Source organism: Ahaetulla prasina, chromosome 1 (genome assembly GCF_028640845.1).
Source record: "Ahaetulla prasina isolate Xishuangbanna chromosome 1, ASM2864084v1, whole genome shotgun sequence".
Taxonomy (NCBI): Eukaryota; Metazoa; Chordata; class Lepidosauria; order Squamata; family Colubridae; genus Ahaetulla; species Ahaetulla prasina.
Window position 1 is genome coordinate 45,690,818 of NC_080539.1, and position 26,578 is coordinate 45,717,395.

The following is a 26,578-nucleotide window of genomic DNA, read 5'->3' on the forward strand; positions in this document are numbered from 1 at the left end:
AATTGAAAGGGACCTTAGGTCATCTAGTCCAACCCCAACTCCCCCACCCCGCCCAAGCAGGAGACCATACACCATTTCTGACAGAGGGCAGAAATGACAGATGACATAAAACCCACTAGTAGGTAAAAACCTTTTAGCATGCAAAAAAAAAAGAGCAACAGCCCCATTTTTTTTTCCAATAAAGCATCAGACTGTCCTCCAGGTTGTATTTCCCTGCCTTCCCATCTTCATCCCATGTGGAAACTCGCACACATGCTCCTAGAAACATCGGCACTAGGCCAGGGTGTCTATAAAGATTCTCAGTCATCCAGGTCATGGTTGTCCCAAAGGTGCTTTTTTTTTTCAAGAGACAACTGGACTTTCTGGTTTTTCTTTGAAGACGTTTTGCTTCTCATCCATCCATCTTCCTTACCATCCAGTCAGAGCTGAAGAAGCTTCTTGGATGAGAAGCAAAACGTCTTCATAGGAAAACCAGAAAGTCCAGTCGCCTTTTGATTTTTTTGCTTTAGGTCGGCGCTAGGGCCTGCTGTAGGAACCGGCGGGTTCGTCTTGCGCATGCGTAGCTTTCTCAGTCAGGGCAGCACCGCTGATATCTGTTCTCTCGAAATGGTGAAAAGAAGTGCTCGAATTCGGCGAAGTTGAGAGGAAAAGCGGATTGGGCAATGACGAGCTCGCCTGCTTCTAGCATGCGGTTCCTCGGCTGCCTAACGCGCCACGAGCGGAGGTGAGGGGAGAAGCGCTCGACGCCTTCTGTCGGATTCCCGGCGGCTCGAGAAATGAGAAAAAAAGGGGGGGGCAGGGAAGGGACTTTACAGTAAAGCCGCGCTTTACTGACGGGAAAGGGAGGCTCGAGCTCAGCCGACACGCGCTTTGGGTCTGTGGTTTCTAAGCGCGGCTTTTGGGCTCAGCGGTTTCTCTTAAGCAGTTTGGTCAACGGCTCAAATCAGTCGCGGCTGGGCCAATCCAAGGCAAGAGGAAGACGTGGGAATCCCAGCCAGTTTCCGGGTTGTGGTCTTGTTTCGTCTGGAGGAATTTAGGGAGGCTTTTTATAAGTAAACCTGCCTAGAAAAAAAGCAATTGCTATTTATAAGATGATGATGATGATGATGATGATGATAATAACGACATGGTGGCGTCCATTTAGGATGGATAATTTCCAGGGGAAGCTAACTAGTTAAAAAGAGTCAAAAAGAGGGCTGTGAAAATATTTACAGATCCCTCACATCCTGAACATAAACTGTTTCAACTCCTACCCTCAAAACGACGCTATAGAGCACTGCACACCAGAACAACTAGACACAAGAACAGTTTTTTCCCGAAGGCCATTACTCTGCTAAACAAATAATTCCATCAACACTGTCAAACTATTTACTGAATCTGCACTACTATTAATCTTCTCATAGTTCCCATCACCAATCTCTTTCCACTTATCTCTTTCCACGTATGACTGTAACTTTGTTGCTTGTATCCTTACTATTTATATTGATATTGTTTCCTGATTGCTTATTAGTACCCTATGACTATCATTCAGTGTTGTACCTTATGATTCTTGATGAACGTATCTTTTCTTTTATGTACACTGAGAGCATATGCACCAAGACAAATTCCTTGTGTGTCCAATCACACTTGGCCAATAAAAAATTCTGTTCTATTCTATTCAAACCTAGTATAGTACAATGTTTAGCTGGATTCTCATGTATGCGTAATTTGGTTTTTGCTTAATGCATTGGGTAAATCAAACCATAATTCAGGTCACATGATTTAGGCTTAATTGTGAATCCAGCCCTCATAAATTATTCATTTATGTATTGTGTGAACTAAGATATTTTTCATTCCTTCTAGGTGGCCAGATGCAAAAGGCTACAGTTCGATTGATGTGAAGAACATTTTCAAAGTGGCGTTTATTTTGTGTGGGTAGGAAAAGAAAGATAAATATTGCTATATTTGCTGAAATGTTCTTATATAATTTTAAAAAGGAAGAGTCTCTTCAACTTGTTACCAGCTGCCCAGAGCTACTATGTGGTAATAATATTACGGCCAATAATTTTTATAACTAAATAAGTTACCCTTATCTTTTAATATTTAATATTATAATTCAGCAATGTCTTCTTTGTTTTTCCTCATTCTAATTGTAAAATACTGTTTTGTCTGTATACTTACTGGAGGACAATTTCAAAAGTAGCACCATTTTTATGCAACTCTCCTTCAGATTTATAAACATATACTTGTTGCATTTTCTAGTGGGTGATGTATTCTCTAAAAACTAGTTTATCAAAGAATAACTCTTGGGTGTGAAACTGTCCTTATTTCACTCTCTTTTTATATGGAAAATTAATCATTTATGATTGTGAAAGTATTTTACTGATTAATATAAAGATGTATTCCAATTTGAAAGCTAAAATATAGCTGAACATTTGCCATATTTTAACATTTAATGAAAGACAGAACGACTTCTATACCATTATATCTATGAATGTATACATTTTACATACTGAGGTTATGCATAGTGTAAGTATGAAATAAAGAATATTAAATGGCATAATTAGAAATCTTTTAATAACTTCCTTACAATATTGCTACTTTACTTTTCTTCCTGCTCCTATACTAAATAACTGAGGATTCCACTTCTTTTGTAAGCTAATAATCCTAACTGTTGCTCTTTACTATCCTGGTTATTTGGATACCCCTAAGCTTAAAATGTTTTTTGAGCAAGCAGGGCTGGTTATTAGCTACTAGATTATTTATTTTCACAATGCAAAATTCTTGTTCCCTTAGAATGTAAATATTAATTATGGAGCAAATAATGATTGTTAGCAATTAAAGAAATGCTTATTAATATTTGAGGTACCATGAGTCCCTGAAATTATAAATGAATTTGAATGGTCTCCCCATAAAAAATGTGGGAGAACTCTTGTATTAAACCAGCATCTCCCAGCTAATTACTAAGCTGTATATATTACTTTTAAAAAAAAGACACTTAAATAACATTCAGTTTACAGAAACAAGAAAAACAGTTTTAGTGGAAACTTGGGTAAAGAATTAAGGAGTCTGGTTGCATAATTATTTCTTTATAAGGAACCCTCATTCCTTTATAAAACACAAGCACAGAGTTTATCTAAGGAATAGGAAGTTAAAGGCAGAACGTTGGTTGGTTAAGAGGTTTCAGTAAATTTCTAGGTGGTCTATAATATATCTGAAAATATTTTTAGTTCAAAATATCAATAGCCATCATCAATATCAAAAATTTTCCCACTTTTTAAACTAGGCCACTAAAGCTGAAATACTGTTGGGAGAAAAGCAAATAACATTGAAAGTTCAGTTATAAAAAATAATTCTGGATTGCCCATGTGCTTAGAGGCATACTGTACTTGTTTATTAAGTCTAACAGCATGTACCTTTTCTCTTGACTTAACTATTTCTTAGCTGGCTTTGGTTGGTGAACCTGAGAATTCAAAATAAATAAATTGAACTAAATCACCAAGTAGAAATATTTTCCCCCTTGATTTAAATTAATATTTTAAAAGAGTACTTTTCCAGTTTCTGTCTTAGAAAATATTCAAATAGCCTGCAATTTTGAATAAAATACTATATTCACCATATTGTAAAAAAGGACATTATTTTCTGTTGTGTAGAACTAAAGTATAGTTTCATTGAGAAAAACTAGGGAAGTGTCAAAGTACCAGGTGAAATTCTTACTTGAAATTTTTCTTTAATTCAGCCATTTAAGTTTATCAGTATTTTGTATTTGCTGACACATAACAGTTGAATATATGTGCTCATACATAATGGAAAGTTTACTATGACTCAGATTAACTGCGATCAAAGTTCACATAATTAGGGAGGAAATGATTATTATACCATACTTGCCATACAATAATTTTCTATGAGAAACTTACCTTGAATTAAGAACTTGTTTACTTTAAAAAAACCAAAAAACTTTCCTTTGAATATATTATTGTGGTTGCTTTAATAAGAGAATTGGCTAAAGTATGATGATTCATCACAAGGAAAATTACAAATATAGAATATTAGTCCAGTTGAATATTATATAATTCTTTGAAATATAACACATTTTAAAAAGAGATAAATTCTAGAACACTCTAATTTTGACAAATGACGAAAATTTCTGTAAGACTCAAAGCTTAGTTATATATCTATAATGTAAGTTCATTAGTTTAACACTACATCAGTGTTTGTTTTGGTAGAAGTACTTTATTCCTTTCTCTCTTTACTCCTTGTCAAAAATCAGTGAATTCAAAATTTTAGGTCAATATTTATCTCAATAATCTATTTTATTATTTTTCCACAAAATTTTCCTCATGCCAGAAAAAAGTATTATTACAGTAATAGTATCAATAGAATTGTAAAATCTGGCTTAAGACCAGGGTGGATTTGATTTAAATAGAATAGAATAGAATAGAATTTTATTGGCCAAGTGTGATTGGACACACAAGGAATTTGTCTTGGTTGATTCTAAATCAAGTCCATTTAGATCATAATTTAAATCACTAGTAAAAAGGCTTGATTTAAATCAACTCGATTTAAATCATAATTTTTAAAGAGCAACTGTCATCTCTGTCCCTCAGTGGTTCCTCTTCTGACCCACTATTGACTCACCAACAGCAGTGACACAACAAGGTGAGGGACATGGCGGGCAGCAGGTGAGTGGATGCCTGCTAAGGGGTGCAGCCATGATGGATCTGCAATGATAGGTGCTTTTTAAATGAAAGGACTCATTCTTGCTGGTAGTTAGAATCTTTAATGTTATTATTTGCAAACAAAATGAAGGTTTCCTATTTAGCTTGAAGAGCTTGGATTCATTGAATGAGTTTCCCAAAAATGTAAATATTGCAGAATATACAGCCTCTTGCTCTATACCATACTTTTCGGAGTATAAGATGCACTCCCCACCCCCAGAAGTGGATAAAAATTGCAGTGTGTCTTATACACCGAATGTTGCTGAAGCCCTATCCACCTGCTGGCCCCCACCCTTCGGATGTTTTGGCATCGGCGCGTCGCATTTTCGGCTGGTTCCAGGTGGTGGGGATCTGTGGTGCCGAACGGGCCGTGGCAGTGGCGAACAGGCGACAGCGGCAATGGGCCGCACTGGCAAATGGGGGGTGATAGTGGCAAACGGGCCACGGTGAACAGACCACAGCGGTGGCAAATGGGCTGCGGCGAATGCTGCAAACAGGCTGTGGCAAATGGGCCACGGCAAACAGCAGATTTTTTTTCTTGTTTTCCTTCCCCAAAAAGGTAGGTGTATCTTATACTCCGGTACATTTTATAGTCCAAAAAATACAGTAATTAAGCTCCATTTCATGCTGAATAAACTAAATTATTAATGTATCTTAAATAGAAAACTATCTTTAGATAGATTTTTACTCCAAAAGCATTTTATTAAAATAAATTCGATAAAAATAGAAAAATCCAATTTAAATTAAAAAAATTATCGACTTTTATCCATTGTGCTTAAGACTTTCAGCACTATTTTCTATAATTGTTCAGGAGTAATAAGTTTTTAAAGATAGTTCTTATTACATTGTGTATTTTTAGGAATATCATCATATAAAAGTCTTCAAGGCAGAAATTACAAACTAAAACACATTACCGCATCATTAATATGGCGTGTTAATGATGTACTGCATCTAAGCAGCCTTTCTAGTATATTTTTGCATGATGACTCCGTTTTTCTCAAATAAAATAAAATAAAATTTCATAGTTCCTTTTATGAGACAATTTAATTTTTTTCATTTTATAGGAAATCATAGGCAACTGCTCAAAAAAGTGAAAGAAAAAGTCCAATGGAGATCATGAAGATCCCAAAACTATTCTGTGTATTTTCAATTTTCACATGTGCTGCTATATATGCTGTGTATACCAAGTGGAATTTTGACTACAAAGGAAAAAGTGTTGACAAAGGTTTTGAAAAGCAGCTTGGTGCTGAGATCTCACGAAAAGAGGAGGCAGTTCTTTATGGAATTATGTTTGATGCTGGAAGCACTGGGACCCGTATACATGTATTCCAATTTGCACAGAAACCAAAAGGTAACCCCTTTAGTTTATAATTTTGCTAATTTAGGTAGTGCTCACTTACCAATCACTTGTTCAGTAACTGTGGAAAATTGCAGCAGTGCTAAATGGCTGGTACTTACAACCTGTCTTCAAAATTCTGTCCATCAGTGTCCCTATGGTCATATGATCATGATTTGGGAAACTGGCAACTACTCAGGACAATTACAGTGTCCCTTGGTCATATGATTGCCATTTGCAACCTTCTCTGTCTGCTTCCCACATGCAAAGCAATAGGGAAGACAACAAGGAAGGTCATAAATCACCCTGGTCAGTCACTCTGTACCATGCTGTCTTTCCCTTGGCTGCCACACAGTAGCATCCTCCACACCCCAACTCACATGCAGTCTGAACTGGTCACATGACTGCCATTTCGGCGCTTCAAAATTGGTATGCAGTCAACCATCATGTGATCACCATTTGTGCGGAAGCAATTAATAGAAAAGGTGGAAGTAAAATCATACGTCATGATCATGTGATTTTTTTTTAATAACTAATGATTCGCTTAATGACCGAAGGGGAAGTGAGATCATAAGCCTGTCATAGTCATGTGATGTTTTGCTTAGTGACTGCAGTGATTAACAATGAAGTTTTTGTTCCAATTGTGTTTACTAAATGAGGGCTATTTTCATACTATTTTCTTTTGTTTACTCGTGTCAGAATTTTCTTCCCCCTGGTGGCTCAAATATTTTATTACTGTTTATAAAAGCTGTGGCATATTTATTTATATAGTGAAGGGTGGTGGGGGTTTTGAGATCTATTTTGAAGATGGAGCAACAGATACAAAGAACATGGTCGATTTATAACTTCCATGTGAATGTAAATATTATAATCCTTCCGGTTACAAATTGTTGAAGGCAGTACATAAGAAATATATGGTTTTTTTAGGAATCACATAAATAGTGTCATCATATAATGAAGAGCTATTCCCATAAGACAGAAGGAAAGAAAGGGGATACTTCTGCTGGGTTTTCTTTTCTGTAGTTAGTCCCTCTTATGAAGAAGGTTTTCACATTAATTTCTTGATTAATTAACTAAATTTTCAGTGTCTTTGATTTGCAGACTGCAAAATTATGTATAGAATCACTTTACTACATTGAGTTAATTTTTCTTTTTTAAAAACAGAACTTCCTAGATTAATTGATACCACATTCAAAGCATTAAAACCAGGACTCTCTGCATATGCTGACAATGTGGATAAGGTAATTTGAACTTAAGTTAATTTAGGCCATGCTTGCCTGGAAATAATTTTTAATTGTTGTTAAGTTATAGAAATTATAATAAATTATAAATATTAACATAAATTATAAAAATTATAATAATAGCAATTTCTTCTAAAGAAACATGCATATCTTTGTATTGCCAGGTTTACAGTTGTATAGTTGTAGAAGAAATAAATATCTATGCTATTTGTTAGGTAAGGTTTAAAACATGTTCTGTCTCCATTTTTAAAAGGTATCTTATCTACTGAATAATTCAATAGTTAGGCATACCTTGTTCCAAAGTTAGGACCATGGATGTTGGCACAAGCAACCAGAACTGCTCCAAGGTTTTAGTCGAGTTTTTTTTATTGTTGAGTTGACAGACTGCCTGCCTTCCCTTGGGAAAGCCTAATAATACTGTTTGATCTCATATGCTTTCTCACCCCCTATAGAGTCCAAGCTACCATATTTCTTAATTCTCTCTATCGGGGCCTCCTTCCTTTCAGCTCTTGACTCCACCTAGAGTTGTTTTTATGTCATATAGAGGTAAGATCTGTCTGTAACCTGAATTTTCCTGGCTCTTCATGTAGTACTAGCATTTCTAAACAATAAAACACATTGCATGTGAGACAACTTCATCTAGCAAAAGTATTCAGGATAGGCACTAAATCTCCTGACTTGGTGCTTAGGGGGAAAGCCAGATCCTGAAAATCTTCCAAAAGGCAAATAGAGCTGAAGTCATCCAGATCTTGGAGAATGCTATTTCATAGAACAGAAAGCAAAATGCTGTGTTTCATATATATTCATCAAGAAGTTGTTGTTAGTTGCAAAGTCGTGCCCGATCCATCGCAACCCCATGGATAACGTTCCTTCAGGCCTTCCTGTCCTCTACTATCCTCCGTAGTCCATTTAATGAAATCAAGAAGTTAGGCAGACTCAAAATCTTAAAAATAAATAAATATCCTGCATCATCCACATTTATGGTTATTTCTTTTTTAACTGCTTGAATGAGAGCCCATCTGTTTTAGTGGTTTAAGGCACCAGGCTAGAAGCCAAAATAAGAGAACATATGCATGCGTGCATCCCCACACAAAACCCTGTTTAAATAAAAAGGCAACACATTTTATTTTGTCAGAGCGCTGAAGGAATAAATGAGTTACTGGCAGTTGCTAAAGAAGCTGTTCCTATGCATTTGTGGAAGTCAACTCCCTTAGTTCTTAAAGCAACCGCTGGCTTAAGATTGCTGCCAGGAGAAAAGGCACAGAAATTATTGGATAAGGTATTTTGTTCTCTACTCTTATTATCTTTATTAGTCTAAATTAGTTTGGTATCAGGGCAGAAATCTGTCTTAAATCTTCTGCAGTATGTATTCTAGTCTAGTAGATAATGATTAGACTTCAGGCTTATTGATGAATGTTGGAGTATTAATATGGGGCTGCATTACAGTTTGTCATTCAGAGCTATAATGATGGGTGTCATCAATATTATATTGATTTCTTTTATATCTTCCAGTGAAGCAGTGGATGATTTGAACAGGTGTATCAAAAGGCTTAATATAGATGACACATTTGGAAGAGGTCTGCACCTGGAATGTATAAATAATTTGATCTGGATGGGGTTCATTCCCCCTAAATGCTTTTAATTTTGGAGGTGCTTCTTGCTCCATTATGGCATCCTGAATGCCATAGGATTACTGTGTATTTGATTTATAGTTTTCCACCACATTCAGATGGTATATCAGTTCTCAGTTCCTGAAAATGACCAGCTGTTAGGAGACACTGGTACAGATAATCCTTGATTTATGGCCATTTGTTTAGTAACAGTTCAAAGCTTTGGTGCTGAAAAAAATGATTTATGACCAATCCTCACACTTATGACCATATATATTTGTAATACTACAAATCAGTAATATCTCTTTGCCATGTTTTCTATTATTATCCATTGTTTAACTCTGATTTAGACATAGCAATGTTTTTACTTCTTGATGGAAACTCATTAGGGAGAAGGTAGTTTAAATATAAGATGGTAAATTGTTCAATAAGAAGAATGACACTATGCAACTGCAGAGAAATATAGTCTTTTATGAATGACTGTATTTTTTGTGTTTTAAATGTATTTATATCAAACTTCCCTTAATTTTAGGTAAAGGACATTTTTCAACAGTCTCCATTCTTTATAGGAAATGATTGTGTCTCCATAATGGATGGATCAGACGAAGGTAGTTAAATTTATGTTTCAGTGATTTCATACTATGTTTGCTTTTGATTCTAAAATAATTTTCCTGTGCAGAGAGAATTTCTGTGAAGCTAAAGGCAAACACAACTGTTTGTTTAATACCTCTGCAATGTTTTTTTTCTCTTTTGTTCAATCATGTCTGATTCTCAGGAACTGGCTGGACAAGCCCCTGCAGTTTTCTTGGCAAGGTTTTCAAAAGTGGTTTGCCATTGCCTCCATCATAAGGCTAATGTGGAATAATATAAAGAACGTCTATTCCTGTTCTATTAAGCTAAATTACTGTTTCCCAAATTTATTTGGCCATGGAATATTTGGGAGTCTTTAATATATTAATGGAACATGCACGTGCTACATCTGGGAAAGGAGGTTTTTACACTTACACACACACACACACACACACACACACGATAATATTGAGTTTAATTGAAACTTTGGTTAGGCTTCATTGAAAATGAATCAGTAAAAATGAATTTGAATCCTCACTTAAAAGAAATGCTGTGGCTGAGTGTCCATTTTTTGCCCAAAATCTTTACCAGGAGGAGTGTTTTTCTTTTGGTGATCATAGATCAACTTAAAATTAGAAGAATTGCTAGAAAGATCTTTATGTATGGTGCAGCATTTTGCACTTACTTTTCATTATATCATAATGTGAAAATCTTGTTTCACATATGTCAGACAAAGAATTCAAGCTGCATGTTTTGCAACAATTGAGTATTTTTGAATTAAACTGCTCCAAATATAATTTTGTAGAATGTTATTTTTTATTTTAGTTAAAAAAATAAATCAGTTATTCTTAATTCATGAAACTCAGAAATACTGGCTTTGTAGTCCATAATGAAACCAAAAACTACACTATAATTTCCTATCTTTTTATAGAGAAATCAAAATGTTTTTTTGCATATCTGCATATGATATATGCATATATGATATGATATATGATAAGATATATGATATTTGCATATCATATCTGCAACAAGAAAAAGACATTAGTCTGTTATCTATGCAGAATTCTCAGTTGTCCGGTACTATGCATTCATTGAAATTTATTAGAGAATATGATGTCTAAACTGATAGAGGAGAATATTTGTAGCTCAGAGTTGAAGGGTCTCTCTGAGCTGGGTTGTTTTCTTGCAAATGATTCATTACGCAAACTAGATACATCATCAGGTTACCTAGTGCTGATGATGTTACCTAGTTTAGGTAATGAAATATCTGCAAGAAAACAAGCTCAGAGAGCACCAAGGACTCCACATAGTCTAAAGTTAGACTATCAAGGATGAAGTGATAGTAAATTTTTGGAGAGAAAAAATCTGCATTTCCTCAGCACCTTTTTCAATCCCCTAAGGGCAAGATTTTAATTCATCCCTCAGGAAACAAATTGAGAAATTTCCATTGGCTGTCCTACTGTATTAATAAACAGAAAATGCTATTTGCATATATGGCAGTTTGCACTTAGCTTCTGAGGAATTCTTCCATTTGTAACAGGCACTTGGTTCCAATGTTAGCCACAGTCTGGCACCTGCAGGAGTGCCCTAATCTCCTCTTTTACTGAGGAAAAAATGACTTCTTCATTCAGAAGGAAAATGAAGCTAGTTTAGTTAAGTAGTATTGACTTCCAGGTAGAATTGCAAGTTCCATTTTCCACAGAATGAGGGCAGGCTCATGTAAATGTGAGTGAGCAATTTAGTTAATGAAATGTATTTTTTGTAGTTTTATTTAGCTATTACTTATTTTTAGGCTTTACATGTTCTGAGAGTGGAAGTATAGTTGAGACAAAATTCTATAGATAAGTTTTTTCAATTTTTACTGTATTTAATTTTTAATTTTATTATAAATTGTAGGCTACACACAGTATTGACACAGAATATTGTGTGACCATCTAGGAAGCAAAATTTTCTATACCATACAATACTTTATACTAGCAGGTACTTTGAATCAGTTCATAATGACAATTTCCATATGCAAATATGTGAAGGCAAAAAGCATGTGTCATGCATTGCTCCAAGTTAACTAAGATCTTTTAGCTTGCAAATAGCACACTGAATTGACATTTTCTTTATATCTTTCCTCTAAAGATCCAGCTCATTTTTTCTGATATAGTGGTAACCAATTTGAAATTCAAACTCCAGTTAGTGTTAGTCAGATACCTATATCCTAATTGTTGTAACAAGCATTTGTCTCCTGTGCCACTTTCTCACATCCTGTTTTGAGTGATTTTGACCAATTTAAATTTGCTCTTATTGATAAATAAATCACAGGAACTGGAAAATTGAAATCTGATCTCTACTTATTGCATTTTTTAAAACCAGGTATTTCAGCATGGATCACAGTCAACTTTTTAACAGGTATGCTTCCAAGAATGTAGTGTTGTATTACATTTATATTCTGTATCATTATTATTTATTAAACTTGTCAGTTTAATAAATTGCCCATCTTGTCTAAGTGGCTTACAAACTTTCAGTTAAAATGTCCTATAAAACATTAAAACAGTAATAAATATAATAAATTTAAAATTCAATTAAAACTAAGCAAGATGGAGATGGAGGGAACAAAGTGCTCACAGGGAGGAGGTAGGGTATTATCAGCCACCTCCAAAGGGCCCACTCCCATTGGGATCCCTATATAATACAATTACTGTTTTCTCTAAATGTTCAAAGTATATAGTAGTAGTTGGCTATATGGTATTTGCTAAAGTAATTTGCTATATAAAACTACAAGATTTACATAAGTACTATTGCATTCAGTGTAGCAGTTCCCAGGACATAAAACCGCAACCACAGTTGCTTCAGATAAAACTCCAATTTTAGTTTGAATTTAAAACCTATGCTTACTTTAAATATATTTCAGCAAATACAAGAAAAACATTTCCATGTATTTATGTTCCTTGTTTGTTATTTGAAATTATAAGTCTGATTTATACTGTATACGTATGATAATATAGGCAAGGTACATGTGTTTTACTTGGAACTGTTTGTAAAAATAATTACATTTCTTGAATAAACATTCCATTAACTTTGCTTTATCAAATGATGCATTTCAGACAGCTTGAATAATCCAACGAAGAAATGTGTAGGAATGCTAGATTTAGGTGGTGGATCTACTCAAATCACATTTCGCCCAAGCACTGAAGTAAGAAGAATACAAGTCCCTTTTATTTCAACTCTTTCAAGAGATCACTTTTTTGTTTCTGTTGATTTGCTTCAATTTTTATTTGGGGTATAAAAACATGACAGCTTTAGCATGGATTTAAAACTTCTGTTGAAGTTGGAATTTAATGAATTCTCCATTGTTGACATTTGATGCTAGTAGGTTTTTTTATTCAAGAGGAGGAAGGCTGTCAGCGACTATTGCTTTTAGATATATGGCTTCCATTATTGAAAAGAATTGTGCAAGGTTAATACTGGCTATATAAATGGCTATGGATGTTACCTAAAATCCAAAACTATATAATTTAGATATTATCCAATTAAACTTTCCAATACATTGTTCTAGGTCTGATACAGCTCTAGAAGTATGCCAGCAGATCTTAAGAGCTAACAAAAATTGTAGTACCTGTAATTTCATCCATTCATTCACAGTATACAGCAAGTATAAAGCTGGAAAAATTCTGCCAGGCAGCACATTTCTAATGCCTCTCTGGCAGCATTGCTTTTGATCCCTAGAAGCTGCTGGCTACCAAGGGCTGACAGACAACATTTCTACTAGATAGTGTCTTTTCAGGATATCCTTAAAAAGTATCCAGAAGCTTCAGCTGCGGACAAACATAAAGAAGGGCCCATGTAATACTTTTACTGTGCAAACTGCATTGGGTGCCATTTTGCTTCTGGATCCAATTCAAGTTGTTTGTTATGACTTTGAAAGCCTTACATGGCATGGGGCCCCATAAGCCCATCCCACCCAGTCAAGCAGGGAAAGTGTATAATGCACCTAGTCAGCTAAATAATTCCAACTGGTAAGGTCCAAGAAAAGTGCCTTTTCTGCCATTGTCCCTGCCTTGTGGAACATTCTTCCCTCAGAAATAAGGCAGGCCCCACTCTCTCCTGGTCTGTCGGAAAGTGGTAAAAACATGGCTCTGCAACTTTGCTTGGGGTTTACAGAGGAGCACATAACAGTGAGCCTGGTTAGTGTCCTGAAAGCCTTCCCCTCACATTTTAATTAGCCTTAACTAATTAATTAGCATTAATTAATTCATCCTTGCTCTTTTTTAATATTATATACTCTTTTTATGTTTTAATATTTTATTTGTACACTGCCCAGAATCCTTCTGGGAAGGAGATTTTAAATGACTTTTAAAATTTGATAATAGTCTATTAGGGGAAATGGCTCTGTATAAGAGAATACATCTGCCTATTTTATTTAATTGGGGAAAAAAGAGTGGGAGCCCACAAATAAGTATTGAATATAAAAGTTGGAAAGTTGGACTAGAAGGAGGGATAAACAAGTCACAAAGAAGGGGACAATAGAAAGCTGTGCTTGGATGGCTGATGAGACTTCAAAAAGAAAGAGGGAAGAGGTTTAAAGAACAAATGTCAATATATTAAACAATATATGGACATACTGGAAGCAAGAATGGTTTGAAAGATATAGAGAGGTATAATGAATGATGAAAACTAATTTTAGTCAAATTTCCTTTTATTTTATGCCTTTAATTTATTTGGCTTCCTATTTCTTATTCTTTATCTGTATTTTGCATAATCCTGACAGAATTGATATGAATGTAGGGTTCAATTAACAAGCAATATTTATTTTAGTTGTCTTATAGGATGCAACTATAGTTAAGTGACATAAGACACATAATTTTCATAGATACAAGTATCTGTAAGATTCTAGGCTTACTAGCTTAATCAGGAAACAATAGCATATAAACTGGACGATCATTCTCTGGTCTATTTACTGAAATATCCAATCTTGGATTTTTCTACTTGCTGTTATCTGACCATGATGCATAAAGATATAACACATAATGTTAAGAACATTTAAATATAGCTTTTTAGTAGCTCTCCAACCACATTGCTCTATTTTCTTTTCATGGAATATCAAGTATTTTCTCTTTCTTTACAGACATCTGTGGAGAACTCAACTGCTGAACACATCATTTCCTTTAACTTGTTTAATACTACATATAAACTGAATTCACACAGGTTAGTTGTTAGAAAGCTTTTTCATATAGTCAGTAATTTTTTTTAAAGATTGTTAAATGTTCATAGTAATTATTTATAAAAAAATATCTAATACATAGTTGCATGCAAACATTTAGGCACCTCTAGTCAAACAGTATGTTTCTTTTTGATAGTCCAAAACTTGGTTAGGGGAGAAATAGAGGTGCTCTCAATTATGCAGGGTCTAAGATATGGTCATTTCAAGATTAAGATTATAAATTTAATCAGAAACATTTGATTTTTGTCTAGATTATTACAAGAATGGAGTTGGCACAGACTAAATATATGCTTTGATTCTTCATGAATATATTTCATCTTGCTTCTGATGAACATGAAGTAACTTGCCTATTAAGTGATGAGGTTCATTTTAAAAAGGCCCAGAATGCATTTCACCCCTTTGGTCTATCTTAACTATTTAAAATGTATGGTATGAAAGCAAATTAAGTGTTTATAACTGAGTCTGTGAAATGAAATTTAAAAGAAAATAATATTCAGCATAAAATTATCATTAAAAGTATTAGAATAACTGCAAGGTGCAAATTAGCTGTAAATCTGCCATATTCAAAATATCCTTTCTTTTACATGTGGTATATATAGTATTATAGTCTGCTCAAGTTCAAGTTTTTTTATTGTTTCATAATTTCAGCAGCTGCAAAATCCAGTGCATTCTGTATCTGTTGTTTATAGTCATCCACTGGTAGATATGCTCTACTTCATAAGTACTATTAAACAAAAAAAGAATCTAGTCTTTATCAGAATTGCTTCTCTCAATTTGTCTAGTTACTTGGGATTTGGATTAATGTCGGCAAGATTGGCAATTTTAGGAGGAGTTGAAGGACAAGCCTGTAAGTATTATATATGATTTGAATGATATACAGGAATCCCAAACTGCTTTTTTTTTAATGTTCATTTTTCCAAGTAGATAATGACATATTAATAATACTACTCAATTAAAATCTATTAGTTTCTTTCTCTTTTCTTTCAAGCTATTAGAAGCAATGCACAAGTAAAACATAATTAAAACAGATGGAACTCAGTTAAAATAACCATATGCCTAGTCAGAAAACAGACTATAAACATCAACCTTGGCTAATCTTGAAAAGGCTAAGCAAAGTGAGATCTGGTTACTATTGGGAGATCAAGATACTGTATATATGATTGCCAAGAGCATTCTGAAGCAGCAGTGCTGTACAAAAGGAGCCCTAACCCTAACCCTTAACCTGGGCCTCCTTCACTTCCTAGATGTGCAGGAAAACTAGCAGTGGTTCCCTACAAGATCTGATGAGGCTGATTCTGATGCAGGCAGTCCTGTACATACCCAGTGCCAAGCCTTGAAGGGTTTTAAGGAGAAAGACCAGCACTTAACATTGTATCCTTAAAGGTAATGGTAACCATTATAGAGCCCACAAAATTGATGTCGTATGTTCTCATTGCCAGAAAGCCGGGAATATGCAGGCTGTTCTGGAACAGTATACATTTCTGAATAGTCTTTAAGAGCAAGCCTGTGTAAAACACATTATAATAGCGAATCCACATGGCAATGAGAACTTATAAATAGGTCCTTCTGCATCAAGCAGAATTGCCATAGCTGCAGTTGTTGCAGCTGGACAAAACTCTTTAGCACAGGGGTCTCCAACCTTAGCAACTTTAAGTCCTGTGGACTTCAACTCCCAGAATTCTGAGAGTTGAAGTCCACAAGTCTTAAAGCTGCCAAGGTTGGAGACCCCTGCTTTAGCATACCTTTTATCTGCTGTTATAACAGGAGCCAAGAGTCTAAAAGGGCCCCCAGACTGCAAACCTGCTCTTTCGTGGGTAGCTCCTACCCATCCAGTGGTAACACTGGGTGTTGAAAGAAAACTTGATACAGAAACAATTAACTCATTTTACTTGACTTCAGCTTCAGTGTGTTTTCTTCCAATCAGATCTTTATTCCCAAGCATGACTCTACAACCTAGCCTAAAATAGAGCCACTCACACAGCTGTATCTCAGAACCCCTGACCACCAGTGAGGTGTTTCTAATTATCAGAAGCATTTCTCCCCTCTCACCCTCATATCAAAGTAGTTGAAGGATCTACTGGTAGGGCAGATCTCTGACCAGGCTACATTGTCATTTCATGCATCCAAGTTTCACTATAGGTGACAGGTCTGCTGCCTGATTCGGTACCAAGTCATGGATGAAGATGGTGTTATTGAAACAGACCTGGTCTTAACTATCAGCACTCTGAGGCTTTAAATTTTATGGAAGTCTGTTGATAATGTCAACAATAGGAAATGTGCTGCTGACTAGACTGGAAAATTAAATCTGCTGTGGAAGAAGGCAATAGCAACCAACTCTGTGTTGATGTCAAGAGAACTACATCTATGTGTATGAAATCATTCAGAACTGAGCTTGATTCAAAGGAGAGTGTACCTTACATTCTATCTTTGGAGAAATAGGTACCTTAGCTTTGCTTATTACCCTGAATTATGTCTGATTGATAACTGTACTATACCTTCAAGTATCAAATAGAAAACATTATCTTGGGGGCAGGAAAATTGTTTGCCTATTCAAAATAATTGCTGTATCTCAAGCAGACTTGCTCTTTCTATATTTTTCCCTAACAGTGAAAGAAGGGGAAGAACTAACAAGTCCTTGCTTATCACTAAATTATCAAAGTGAATGGGAACATGCAAAGATACTGTACAAAATTAAAGGGCAGAAACCAGGTACCTGATCACTTCTTTATTTTTGCAAAGGTACTCGACTTTTGCAAATGGGTCTTTTCACTAGAAATTGTAACTACATCTGTACACATTCTTCCTCTAAATAGAGGAGTGCATATACAATATTCTGCTCACATGCGCCAGTTTTACCAATTTTTTGCAGTCACACTCATGAGTAAGAATGGTGTTTGAAAACAAACACAGCAGAGGCTGACTCATACATCTATTTAAGGTGACATTTCAGCTTTTTAATATAGTTTGATCCCCAAGTGATTTTTTGATAGAATGCAGAGATACAGAAAGAAGAGTTTTACTGTGCTGGTCTAAAGATGTTTGAAAGTAAGAACGATTATAGAGTTTTTCCCTATCTTCTCCTTTCCAAATATGGTCCCAGCAATCACTCATTTTTCTGAAATACCGTAGTTTTCAGAATGTAAGACATTCCGGACTATAAGATGCACCTACCCTTTTTGGTGAGGAAAACAAGAAAAAGAAATCTGCCTCTGCCTCCCAACAATTTTGCCTCGTTGCAGCAAACAGCCTGTTTTACTTTTATTTTCATTTTCAGCATAGCTTGATTAGCACAAGAAAAAAAAATCTGCTCCCAGAAATTTACCTCCTTCTAGCAAGCAGCAGAGGCCCGCACAACAATAGGCAATGGCAATCCCTGCAGCCTGAAACAGCTGAGAGTCGGAAGGCCAATCCAACGGACAATCAACATGTGCTAATTAGGGTGTGCTGAAGCTGAAATGGGCTGTTTCTTCTTGCTGCTTGCTGCAAGGAGGTAAATTGCTGGGAAGCAGAGGCCAAAGGGTGAGGGCCAGTGGGTGGGTGGGGCTACTCGGTGTATAAGATGCACCCAAATTTTTACCCCCTTTTAGGGGGGAAAAAGGTGTGTCTTATACTCCGAAAATGCTAATTAATAATAATGATACTAATTAATAACTAAAGATACTGAAAAGTAATAAATCTCAATATATGAATTCCATTATAGTCTTTTTCCCTTTTTCTTTTAGGAGGGCCACTTTTTGAATCATGTCATAATGAAATATTAAAAGTGCTGAACAAGAAAATACATGGGACAGCCAGAATAAAGGACTTGGATTTCTATGCTTTTTCCTACTATTATGAGTTGGCAGTAGATGCTGGATTAATAGGTAATTTATCAATACAGCAGTAAAGACAGTGTGAATCTCAGATTAGAAAGTTGGATTTAGTTCGTCAAATTCAGTAACAAGTTCCACAGGGTACTGATTCTATTTAGCCAAAGCAAGTTGGCTAAAAAGCAAGAACGTAACTTGTTTCTTCTCTCTGCCTTCCGAGATTCTTCTCATATGTGCTGGACAGAGCTTAAATATTAGTAATTTTAACTAACCCTAAATCCTTATTTACTTGTAAAATATTGATGAGATTAAAGTGATATTCTAAAGCAACAATAAGCAGCATGTCAAATTGATCAAGCAATAAATGATATTGCCTACCAGATTATTAGGAAATTCCCAAGTGTCCACCAGAATTCCTCCATATGTATCTGGGACAGTCAATTGTTACACATCTTCAGTAGAAGATAATATATATGTAATGAGTTCATTTGCTCTGGATAGCAGTTTGTTTCATCTGAAATAGGAAATGAGTTCACCATGGCAGAACACTAGATATAGTTTTTTCCATAACCAGATCATCCCACAACTGGTCCAAAGGATGGGCAATGAATACACTGTCAAGCACTACTTAGGACAAATCCATGGAAGAAGTCATGAATTCTTGAGCTTTTCTGGACCCAAAGGACTACATAGAGATTATGGTGTATATTTGATATCCACAAAGCCAAAGAGAAACTAAAGATCATCATTGGTGTTATGAAATCCCCACAATTGCCATATTATGAATATGTAAAAATGGTGCTAACATCATCAGCCTACAGAACTACAAGCAGATAAATGTATCTTTCCAAGCTAGTGATAGGTAGCTGTGGTGCTTTCACATATGTCATGGCATAGCCTACAAATGAACCTTTGGTGAGGCCTCGAGTGCATCAATAGATGAAAGAAAGCCATTGAAAATAAACTTGAATGAACTCATAGAGGATTATTTTAGAGGAACTAATAAACTCATAGAGGAAAGCCTGATGTTGCTCCAGTTTTACAATGCAAATAAGACTGCCATTCAATTTGCTCACAGTGCTGTCAGTTTATTCTGGCACTCAGTCCCCAAGAATACTCAGACTTTTCACATGACAAATCGATTCTTGAGGGAAAGATCTGCAAGGATAGTCTCTCCGCATTAGTTTGCCCATGTGCCAGGCTATCATAATTGAAAAGTCACCTATCCTAGATTATATGGAGCGAGGAGGCTCACGTAATTAGGATGCTGGGTTGACAATTTGCAAACTCGTGTTCAAAGCCCAAGTCCTGTTGTGTGATTGGGTGAGCTCCCGTCATTTGCGGCAACTCCTGACAATTTAGCAGTTTGAAACCTACACAACTAGATAAACAGGTACCACTTTGGTGAGCTCATTAGCAAGGACTTGAAAGGAGCCAACAACTGGGCATCCCCCGGGCAATGGTGATGCCACTGCTAATCCTTTTACCAAGGCAGTGATTTGGTGCTTCCAGCACAGAAGTGTAGTATAGTATCCTAAATTATTGAAATTACATTATGTATCAGTTGCTAGTTATTAATTGTAACGCACATAAGACATGTTTACAGTTTTACTATTTCAAGACTTTTTTTAATCATTTCCTTTCAGAAGTGAGATGTTATCAAAAACAGATGCTGAAAATATTGTCAGTGAATGAATGCTTTCTTAACTTTGGGCAGTCTTAGAACAATTTATCAATTTTTGACAAGTTAGAAGAATTAATCAATGGAACAACTTGCCTCCAGAAGTTGTAAATGCTCCAACACTGGAAGTCTTTAAGAATAGATTAGATAACCATTTGTCTGAAGTAGTCCAACCCCCTAAGCAGGGGGTTGGACTAGATCAGTGGTCACCAACCAGTGGTCTGTGGAGAAAATATTGGTGGTCCGCAGAAAAATTATTTGCATTTTTTATATTGCACAAAATACTATTTATCTTTTTAAAAAAATCATATTAGTGATCCTCGGGATTTAAAATTATGAATTTAGTGGTCCCTGAAGTCCAAAAGGTTGGTGACCCCTGGACTAGAAGACCTCCAAGGTCCCTTCCAACTCTGTTATTCTAATTCTAATAGCAAAGTCTTCCAGTCCATCCATCTGGGAGGGTATTGTGCAAGAATGATGACAAATAAACATATCTCTCAGGCCAAGCTTAAGAATTGTATGAACATAATATATATTGATCAGCAAAGAGTTTGATTAGCTACTCTGATATTCTGAAAAGCAAGCCAGTTGAATATAGATAAGCATTCTCTACATGTACCTCAGCAGACAGGTAGGTGTGGGGAATGCTTATCTTCAATACAATAAAAAACTGATTGGAATAACTAATATTCTAGATATAAATTAAATAAATATATAAAATTTAAAGATCATCTAAGTCTTTAATATATTTAAAACTTTCTAGAGCCAACAGTAATCATCTTTTTGCTGTATATTCCACAAAGTACAAATCTTTAACTCATAGTTAAACTTTTTTTAAAAAAAATAGTTAAAGGAGACATATTAGAGTAAAATTTGCCAGCCTATAGCTTTTCAATCTTTAAAAACAGCAAAAAAAATTAAATCTAGATTGATTAAGAGATGAACCTAGGTCGAACTTAAAGTTCATATAGGCAACACTAGCAATTACAAGCACAATGGAATTCCATGATGCCCAGCTGACAAGCCAACCACAAAAATGCAGTTCTTGCCATCTGCTTGCCAAAATAAAAAAACCCACCCCTGTACAGAATGCATGTGGGTAATCTTGGGATCTCAGATTTCAGCAGCCCAAATCCTGCATTCAGGTACACTTTCAACTGCAATGTGTTCTGCTTTTCTACAGGAATGTCAGTTTCCCATAATGGCTCACTGGAAACTTCCCAAGTTTATGCGTATTCTTTAATGTGGTATTTGCATTGTTATTTTATTAGTTTAGTGCAATAATTTGTGAAAACCTCTCTCAGAACATAGAAATCTTAAGTACAAAAAGATTCCAATTGAATGCATGTTAATTTCTGTAATTCTATGGATATTGCAGTGTATTTTTCCCTGTTAAAGACTGAAAATAAGACACATTCTTATTTTAATGAGCACTAAACCTAAAGATGTGTGCTTGAAATGCACACAATACTGTCTACTTAACCATTTATTAATCAATTAGAGTGGCAGCTGTTTTGCCAATACTGCACTCCTCTTCTGTTCTAGAACTGCAGAACTGTTTTTCCCTCTTTCTCTTCAGATAAGAAAAAGGGAGGGATCCTACCAGTCTGGAAGTTTGAAAGTGCAGCAAAGAAAGGTAAGTACTGTTGCTTGTATCCTTACCTCAAGATCTAAGGAAGCTTTATAAAATACAATCCAGCAAAGGTTCTTTAGTATCCAGAGGAAAGTGTTTATATGGGAATAGTTCTAGCAACAGTCTGCTTTTACATTTATTTGATTTTTTTAATTACCCAGTATGTAAAACAATGGAGATTCAACAAGGAAATCATCCTTTCTTATGCATGGATCTTACTTACATCAGTTTGCTGCTGAAAGAACTGGGCTTTCCAGAGAATCACATTCTTAAGGTAATAATTTTTAAAGTCAATATTTGGAGTAGAATTATAATATCAATATTGAAAGTACTAAGAGTAGAGGAAAGGGGATATCCAAAATTTTGTTTCACAAACATCTATCAAAAATAAATAGTTTGTTTAAAAAATAATAAGGTTTCAAATTTGGAAATATTTATTCTTCTAGAATTTTGGATAATATTTTGAGTTAGAGAAAGATTTTGAAAAAGCAGTTGAATATAGATAAGCATTCTCTACATGTACCTCAGCAGACAGGTAGGTGTGGGGAATGCTTATCTTCAATACAATAAAAAACTGATTGGAATAACTAATATTCTAGATATAAATTAAATAAATATATAAAATTTAAAGATCATCTAAGTCTTTAATATATTTAAAACTTTCTAGAGCCAACAGTAATCATCTTTTTGCTGTATATTCCACAAAGTACAAATCTTTAACTCATAGTTAAACTTTTTTTAAAAAAAATAGTTAAAGGAGACATATTAGAGTAAAATTTGCCAGCCTATAGCTTTTCAATCTTTAAAAACAGCAAAAAAAATTAAATCTAGATTGATTAAGAGATGAACCTAGGTCGAACTTAAAGTTCATATAGGCAACACTAGCAATTACAAGCACAATGGAATTCCATGATGCCCAGCTTACAAGAGATCCACAAACATGCAGTTCTTGCCATCTGCTTGCCAAAATAAAAAAACCCACCCCTGTACAGAATGCATGTGGGTAATCTTGGGATCTCAGATTTCAGCAGCCCAAATCCTGCATTCAGGTACACTTTCAACTGCAATGTGTTCTGCTTTTCTACAGGAATGTCAGTTTCCCATAATGGCTCACTGGAAACTTCCCAAGTTTATGCGTATTCTTTAATGTGGTATTTGCATTGTTATTTTTATTAGTTTAGTGCAATAATTTGTGAAAACCTCTCTCAGAACATAGAAATCTTAAGTACAAAAAGATTCCAATTGAATGCATGTTAATTTCTGTAATTCTATGGATATTGCAGTGTATTTTTCCCTGTTAAAGACTGAAAATAAGACACATTCTTATTTTAATGAGCACTAAACCTAAAGATGTGTGCTTGAAATGCACACAATACTGTCTACTTAACCATTTATTAATCAATTAGAGTGGCAGCTGTTTTGCCAATACTGCACTCCTCTTCTGTTCTAGAACTGCAGAACTGTTTTTCCCTCTTTCTCTTCAGATAAGAAAAAGGGAGGGATCCTACCAGTCTGGAAGTTTGAAAGTGCAGCAAAGAAAGGTAAGTACTGTTGCTTGTATCCTTACCTCAAGATCTAAGGAAGCTTTATAAAATACAATCCAGCAAAGGTTCTTTAGTATCCAGAGGAAAGTGTTTATATGGGAATAGTTCTAGCAACAGTCTGCTTTTACATTTATTTGATTTTTTTAATTACCCAGTATGTAAAACAATGGAGATTCAACAAGGAAATCATCCTTTCTTATGCATGGATCTTACTTACATCAGTTTGCTGCTGAAAGAACTGGGCTTTCCAGAGAATCACATTCTTAAGGTAATAATTTTTAAAGTCAATATTTGGAGTAGAATTATAATATCAATATTGAAAGTACTAAGAGTAGAGGAAAGGGGATATCCAAAATTTTGTTTCACAAACATCTATCAAAAATAAATAGTTTGTTTAAAAAATAATAAGGTTTCAAATTTGGAAATATTTATTCTTCTAGAATTTTGGATAATATTTTGAGTTAGAGAAAGATTTTGAAAAAGCAGTAGTAGACATTGGGGAAGAGACAGATTAAAGTACCTTAAAGAGGTACAGGAAGAGAGAAACTGTACCCCAGACATTGCATCCCATCCTAAATCATGTACAATAGTCTTAAATATGCAAAATAATTTTTCTGATTTTAAAGTATACAAAATTTATTTTTATTTCTCCATTTCATAAACCTTCATCAGGCATTACCTGCACAATTTTAGGTTTTAAGGTTTTAGGAGCTGTGGTGGCGCAGTGGTTAGAATGCAGTATTGAAGACTAACTGCCCACAGCCAGGAGTTTGATCCTGACTGGCTCAAGGTTGACGTAGCCTTCTATCCTTTCAAGGTTGGTAAAATGTTGTTGGGAGCAATATGCTGACATTAGAAACTGCCCAGAGAGTGCTGTAAAGCACTATGGAACAGTATATAAGTCTAAGTGCTAGTGCTATTGCTATTTTATACGTTTCAAATACTACAGCCAAGATATATTATTTCGTCTTTTTCCCCCTACATTGTAAAATCTGGGAACTCTTGGATTCCAAATGTTACTTAGTAAAACTTAAGGCAATACATAAATTGGATCCGTGTGTACTATATGGAAGGCTATTAACCACTGCAGTCTCTTGAAATATGTAGATCACAATGTTTTAAACAACCCACAGAAACATCTCTACTTCCAAAACTTTTAATCATGTTTTCTTTTCATTATAGCTGGCCCAAAAGATTAACAACATTGAAACCAGCTGGGCTTTGGGAGCAATTCTTCACTACATGGATTCACTTCACATGCTGTATAATATGAGGGATTGAAAATGAATCTAGGAAATTGGACCTGATTGGTTCCTTTGAAAAAGGATTATAAGTAAAAAATATATTTTTAAATGTTTTAAATCTTTCAATAAGGGAGGCTGATGCTTCAGGTGGTAGCTTAAGGTGCCCAATATTGTCCTGGGATCACAAATAATTTTAGTGTCACACAAGATCAGTAACACTCATTTTCAAAAGAATAATCCATGACAGCTAAAAGCAGAAGCATATCAGAAATCAAACCAAATTATTATAACAAATATCCTTTGATTTTTAATGAACATTTGCTGATGATCTCTGATTTATTTGATGTTCTTTATAAGAAAAGCGCTTAATCTTTAGGCAGACGTTTTGCCATTTTTTGATGCAAGCATATAAAAGCTATCAGAAGCAAGCAACTTTTTAACTACCTTTGAATGTTAGACTATAGGCACTCAGATTTTAAAATATTTGGGGTATTTGTTTAAAAACTTGGTTATGCTTTGTGAAACACTTACTGACACATATTTAGATTACCTTTTGAAACCCAGCTTTTAATCCTTCAGAGCCTTTGGAGTACTGGTCTATTTTGGAAGAGATGAGCTGGGCAAGATGCCTGTTCCCACACAGAATTCAGTTGATATTTTTTCCTTGACTTTGCCTTAATTTCTTTCTGGTGTGTATTCCATCCTGTAAAGGCCTTTTTCATTTTTAAATGGCACAATGTTTTTTGTTCCTGCTGTTGGGCAAAAGATTAGATAATGTTATCTGGCTATAACTCACTACATGCAGTCCTTGTTTAGCAACCACAATTGATTCCAGTGAAATAGTTACTAAATGATACAAACATTAAACAAACCACAAGGCTGAGAGGCCCCACAAAGATCACTAGTTGTTGCCATTTTGATAAAAGTTCTCATGTAGCAACACAAGCATTAGTCTCATTTTGGTGTATATTATGGTCAAGTGCAGAAATTTGGGCAGAAGTACATGCATTGGTTGGAAAATGTTTTTACCATTATTTAATATTATTGTATTTATGAACAGTCACTATCTGAAGCAGTTGCTAAACGTGGACTACCTGTATCTAAACTGATGAAAGAATCTTTTTGTATGGGTCATAGCAATAGCTGAATTAATTTTTTGACATAGGCTAACATCAGGGCAGTTTGGACCATGATAGTTTTGGTTTACCATTGTCATACTAGGCCATAGTATGTTTTTTGGAATGTATTAAACAGTTATAAAATACTTGTAGATGTTTTTGATTGTACAAATTTGTATGAAAGCCAGAAAACTCCCTACTGCAACATGTATACCTATATCTGAGAGATAATCTGGAAATTCAGGAAAAATGCTTGAATGTTCTATTAATGATTATGTGCATTTGTTTAATTTTGGTTTAAATATTAGATCATGTTTAAGATAATATGAATGTTCCAAATTTTGTATATATCAATTCAGCAAAGAGTTTGTATATTTAAGGTTCCTTTAGCTATTAAGTAAACTTCAAATATTTTTTTTAAAGTATTACTTCACAGTCTTCTTTTAAACAAGTAAATTTATTGTTGCACTAAACAAAGATTGGGGAACTATATGAAGGTTATGAGTTGAATTTCAGCAGTATTGAGGCTGTTTCCACCCAAGGACTGTTCAAAAGCATTTCTAGATCCCAAAATGTGCTGGGTTTGAAGGCTGAGCTTAGTTTATCATTGGGTAGGTTGCAATGTACTTGAAACTGCAGTAAAACAAATGTTTTATTTGAAATGATGCAACTCTGTGGTGATCCTTTTTTTTATCTGTAGAAACTTTTGTGTCATCCTACCTTTTGATTCCAAGACATCAGCAATCATAACAGAATTTTTAAGGCAAAAGCTGACTGGATGGCTTTGAAGTTTATAAGAACCATTTATTTATTTATTTAGCACTATTTCTGCTACTCCACAATAAAGGAATTAATAAATATCCTTGGTAAAAAGCTACAGTAG

The 26,578-nt window shown here is 34.9% G+C and overlaps 1 protein-coding gene across 5 annotated transcripts; it reads left to right on the forward strand.

Annotated features, from left to right (window-relative positions):
• The first annotated feature begins 554 nt into the window (after positions 1-554).
• On the forward strand, positions 555-26,360 carry ENTPD6 (ectonucleoside triphosphate diphosphohydrolase 6). 5 transcript variants are annotated; one of them, XM_058165025.1, is made up of 15 exons: positions 555-724; positions 1,843-1,910; positions 5,762-6,048; positions 7,198-7,274; positions 8,410-8,553; positions 9,417-9,492; positions 11,819-11,854; positions 12,550-12,638; positions 14,571-14,650; positions 15,449-15,513; positions 17,274-17,375; positions 18,389-18,529; positions 21,736-21,792; positions 21,951-22,063; positions 24,516-26,360. In XM_058165025.1, exons 3-15 carry the CDS (start codon positions 5,805-5,807, stop codon positions 24,612-24,614), a joined length of 1,323 nt encoding a protein of 440 aa, XP_058021008.1. In that variant the 5' UTR covers positions 555-724; positions 1,843-1,910; positions 5,762-5,804; the 3' UTR covers positions 24,615-26,360. The 5 variants fall into 5 exon arrangements, with proteins under 5 accessions (XP_058021008.1, XP_058021007.1, XP_058021006.1 ...); XM_058165024.1 differs by lacking the exon at positions 24,516-26,360 and adding an exon at positions 4,587-4,638 and having other exon boundaries at positions 1,843-1,914; positions 21,951-22,274; XM_058165023.1 differs by lacking the exon at positions 24,516-26,360 and having other exon boundaries at positions 1,843-2,022; positions 21,951-22,274.
• The last annotated feature ends 218 nt before the right edge of the window (positions 26,361-26,578 follow it).

What these genes read in the sequence shown, in the direction of transcription:
- ENTPD6 (XM_058165023.1), top strand. Translation starts at nt 5,805, where the DNA reads ATGGAGATCATGAAGATCCCAAAACTATTCTGTGTATTTTCAATTTTC. An exon ending in ATTTGCACAGAAACCAAAAG is followed by an intron (nt 6,049 to 7,197) that starts GTAACCCCTTTA and finishes TTTTAAAAACAG; the next exon opens with AACTTCCTAGATTAATTGAT. An exon ending in AGGAGTTGAAGGACAAGCCT is followed by an intron (nt 15,514 to 17,273) that starts GTAAGTATTATA and finishes TTTCCCTAACAG; the next exon opens with TGAAAGAAGGGGAAGAACTA.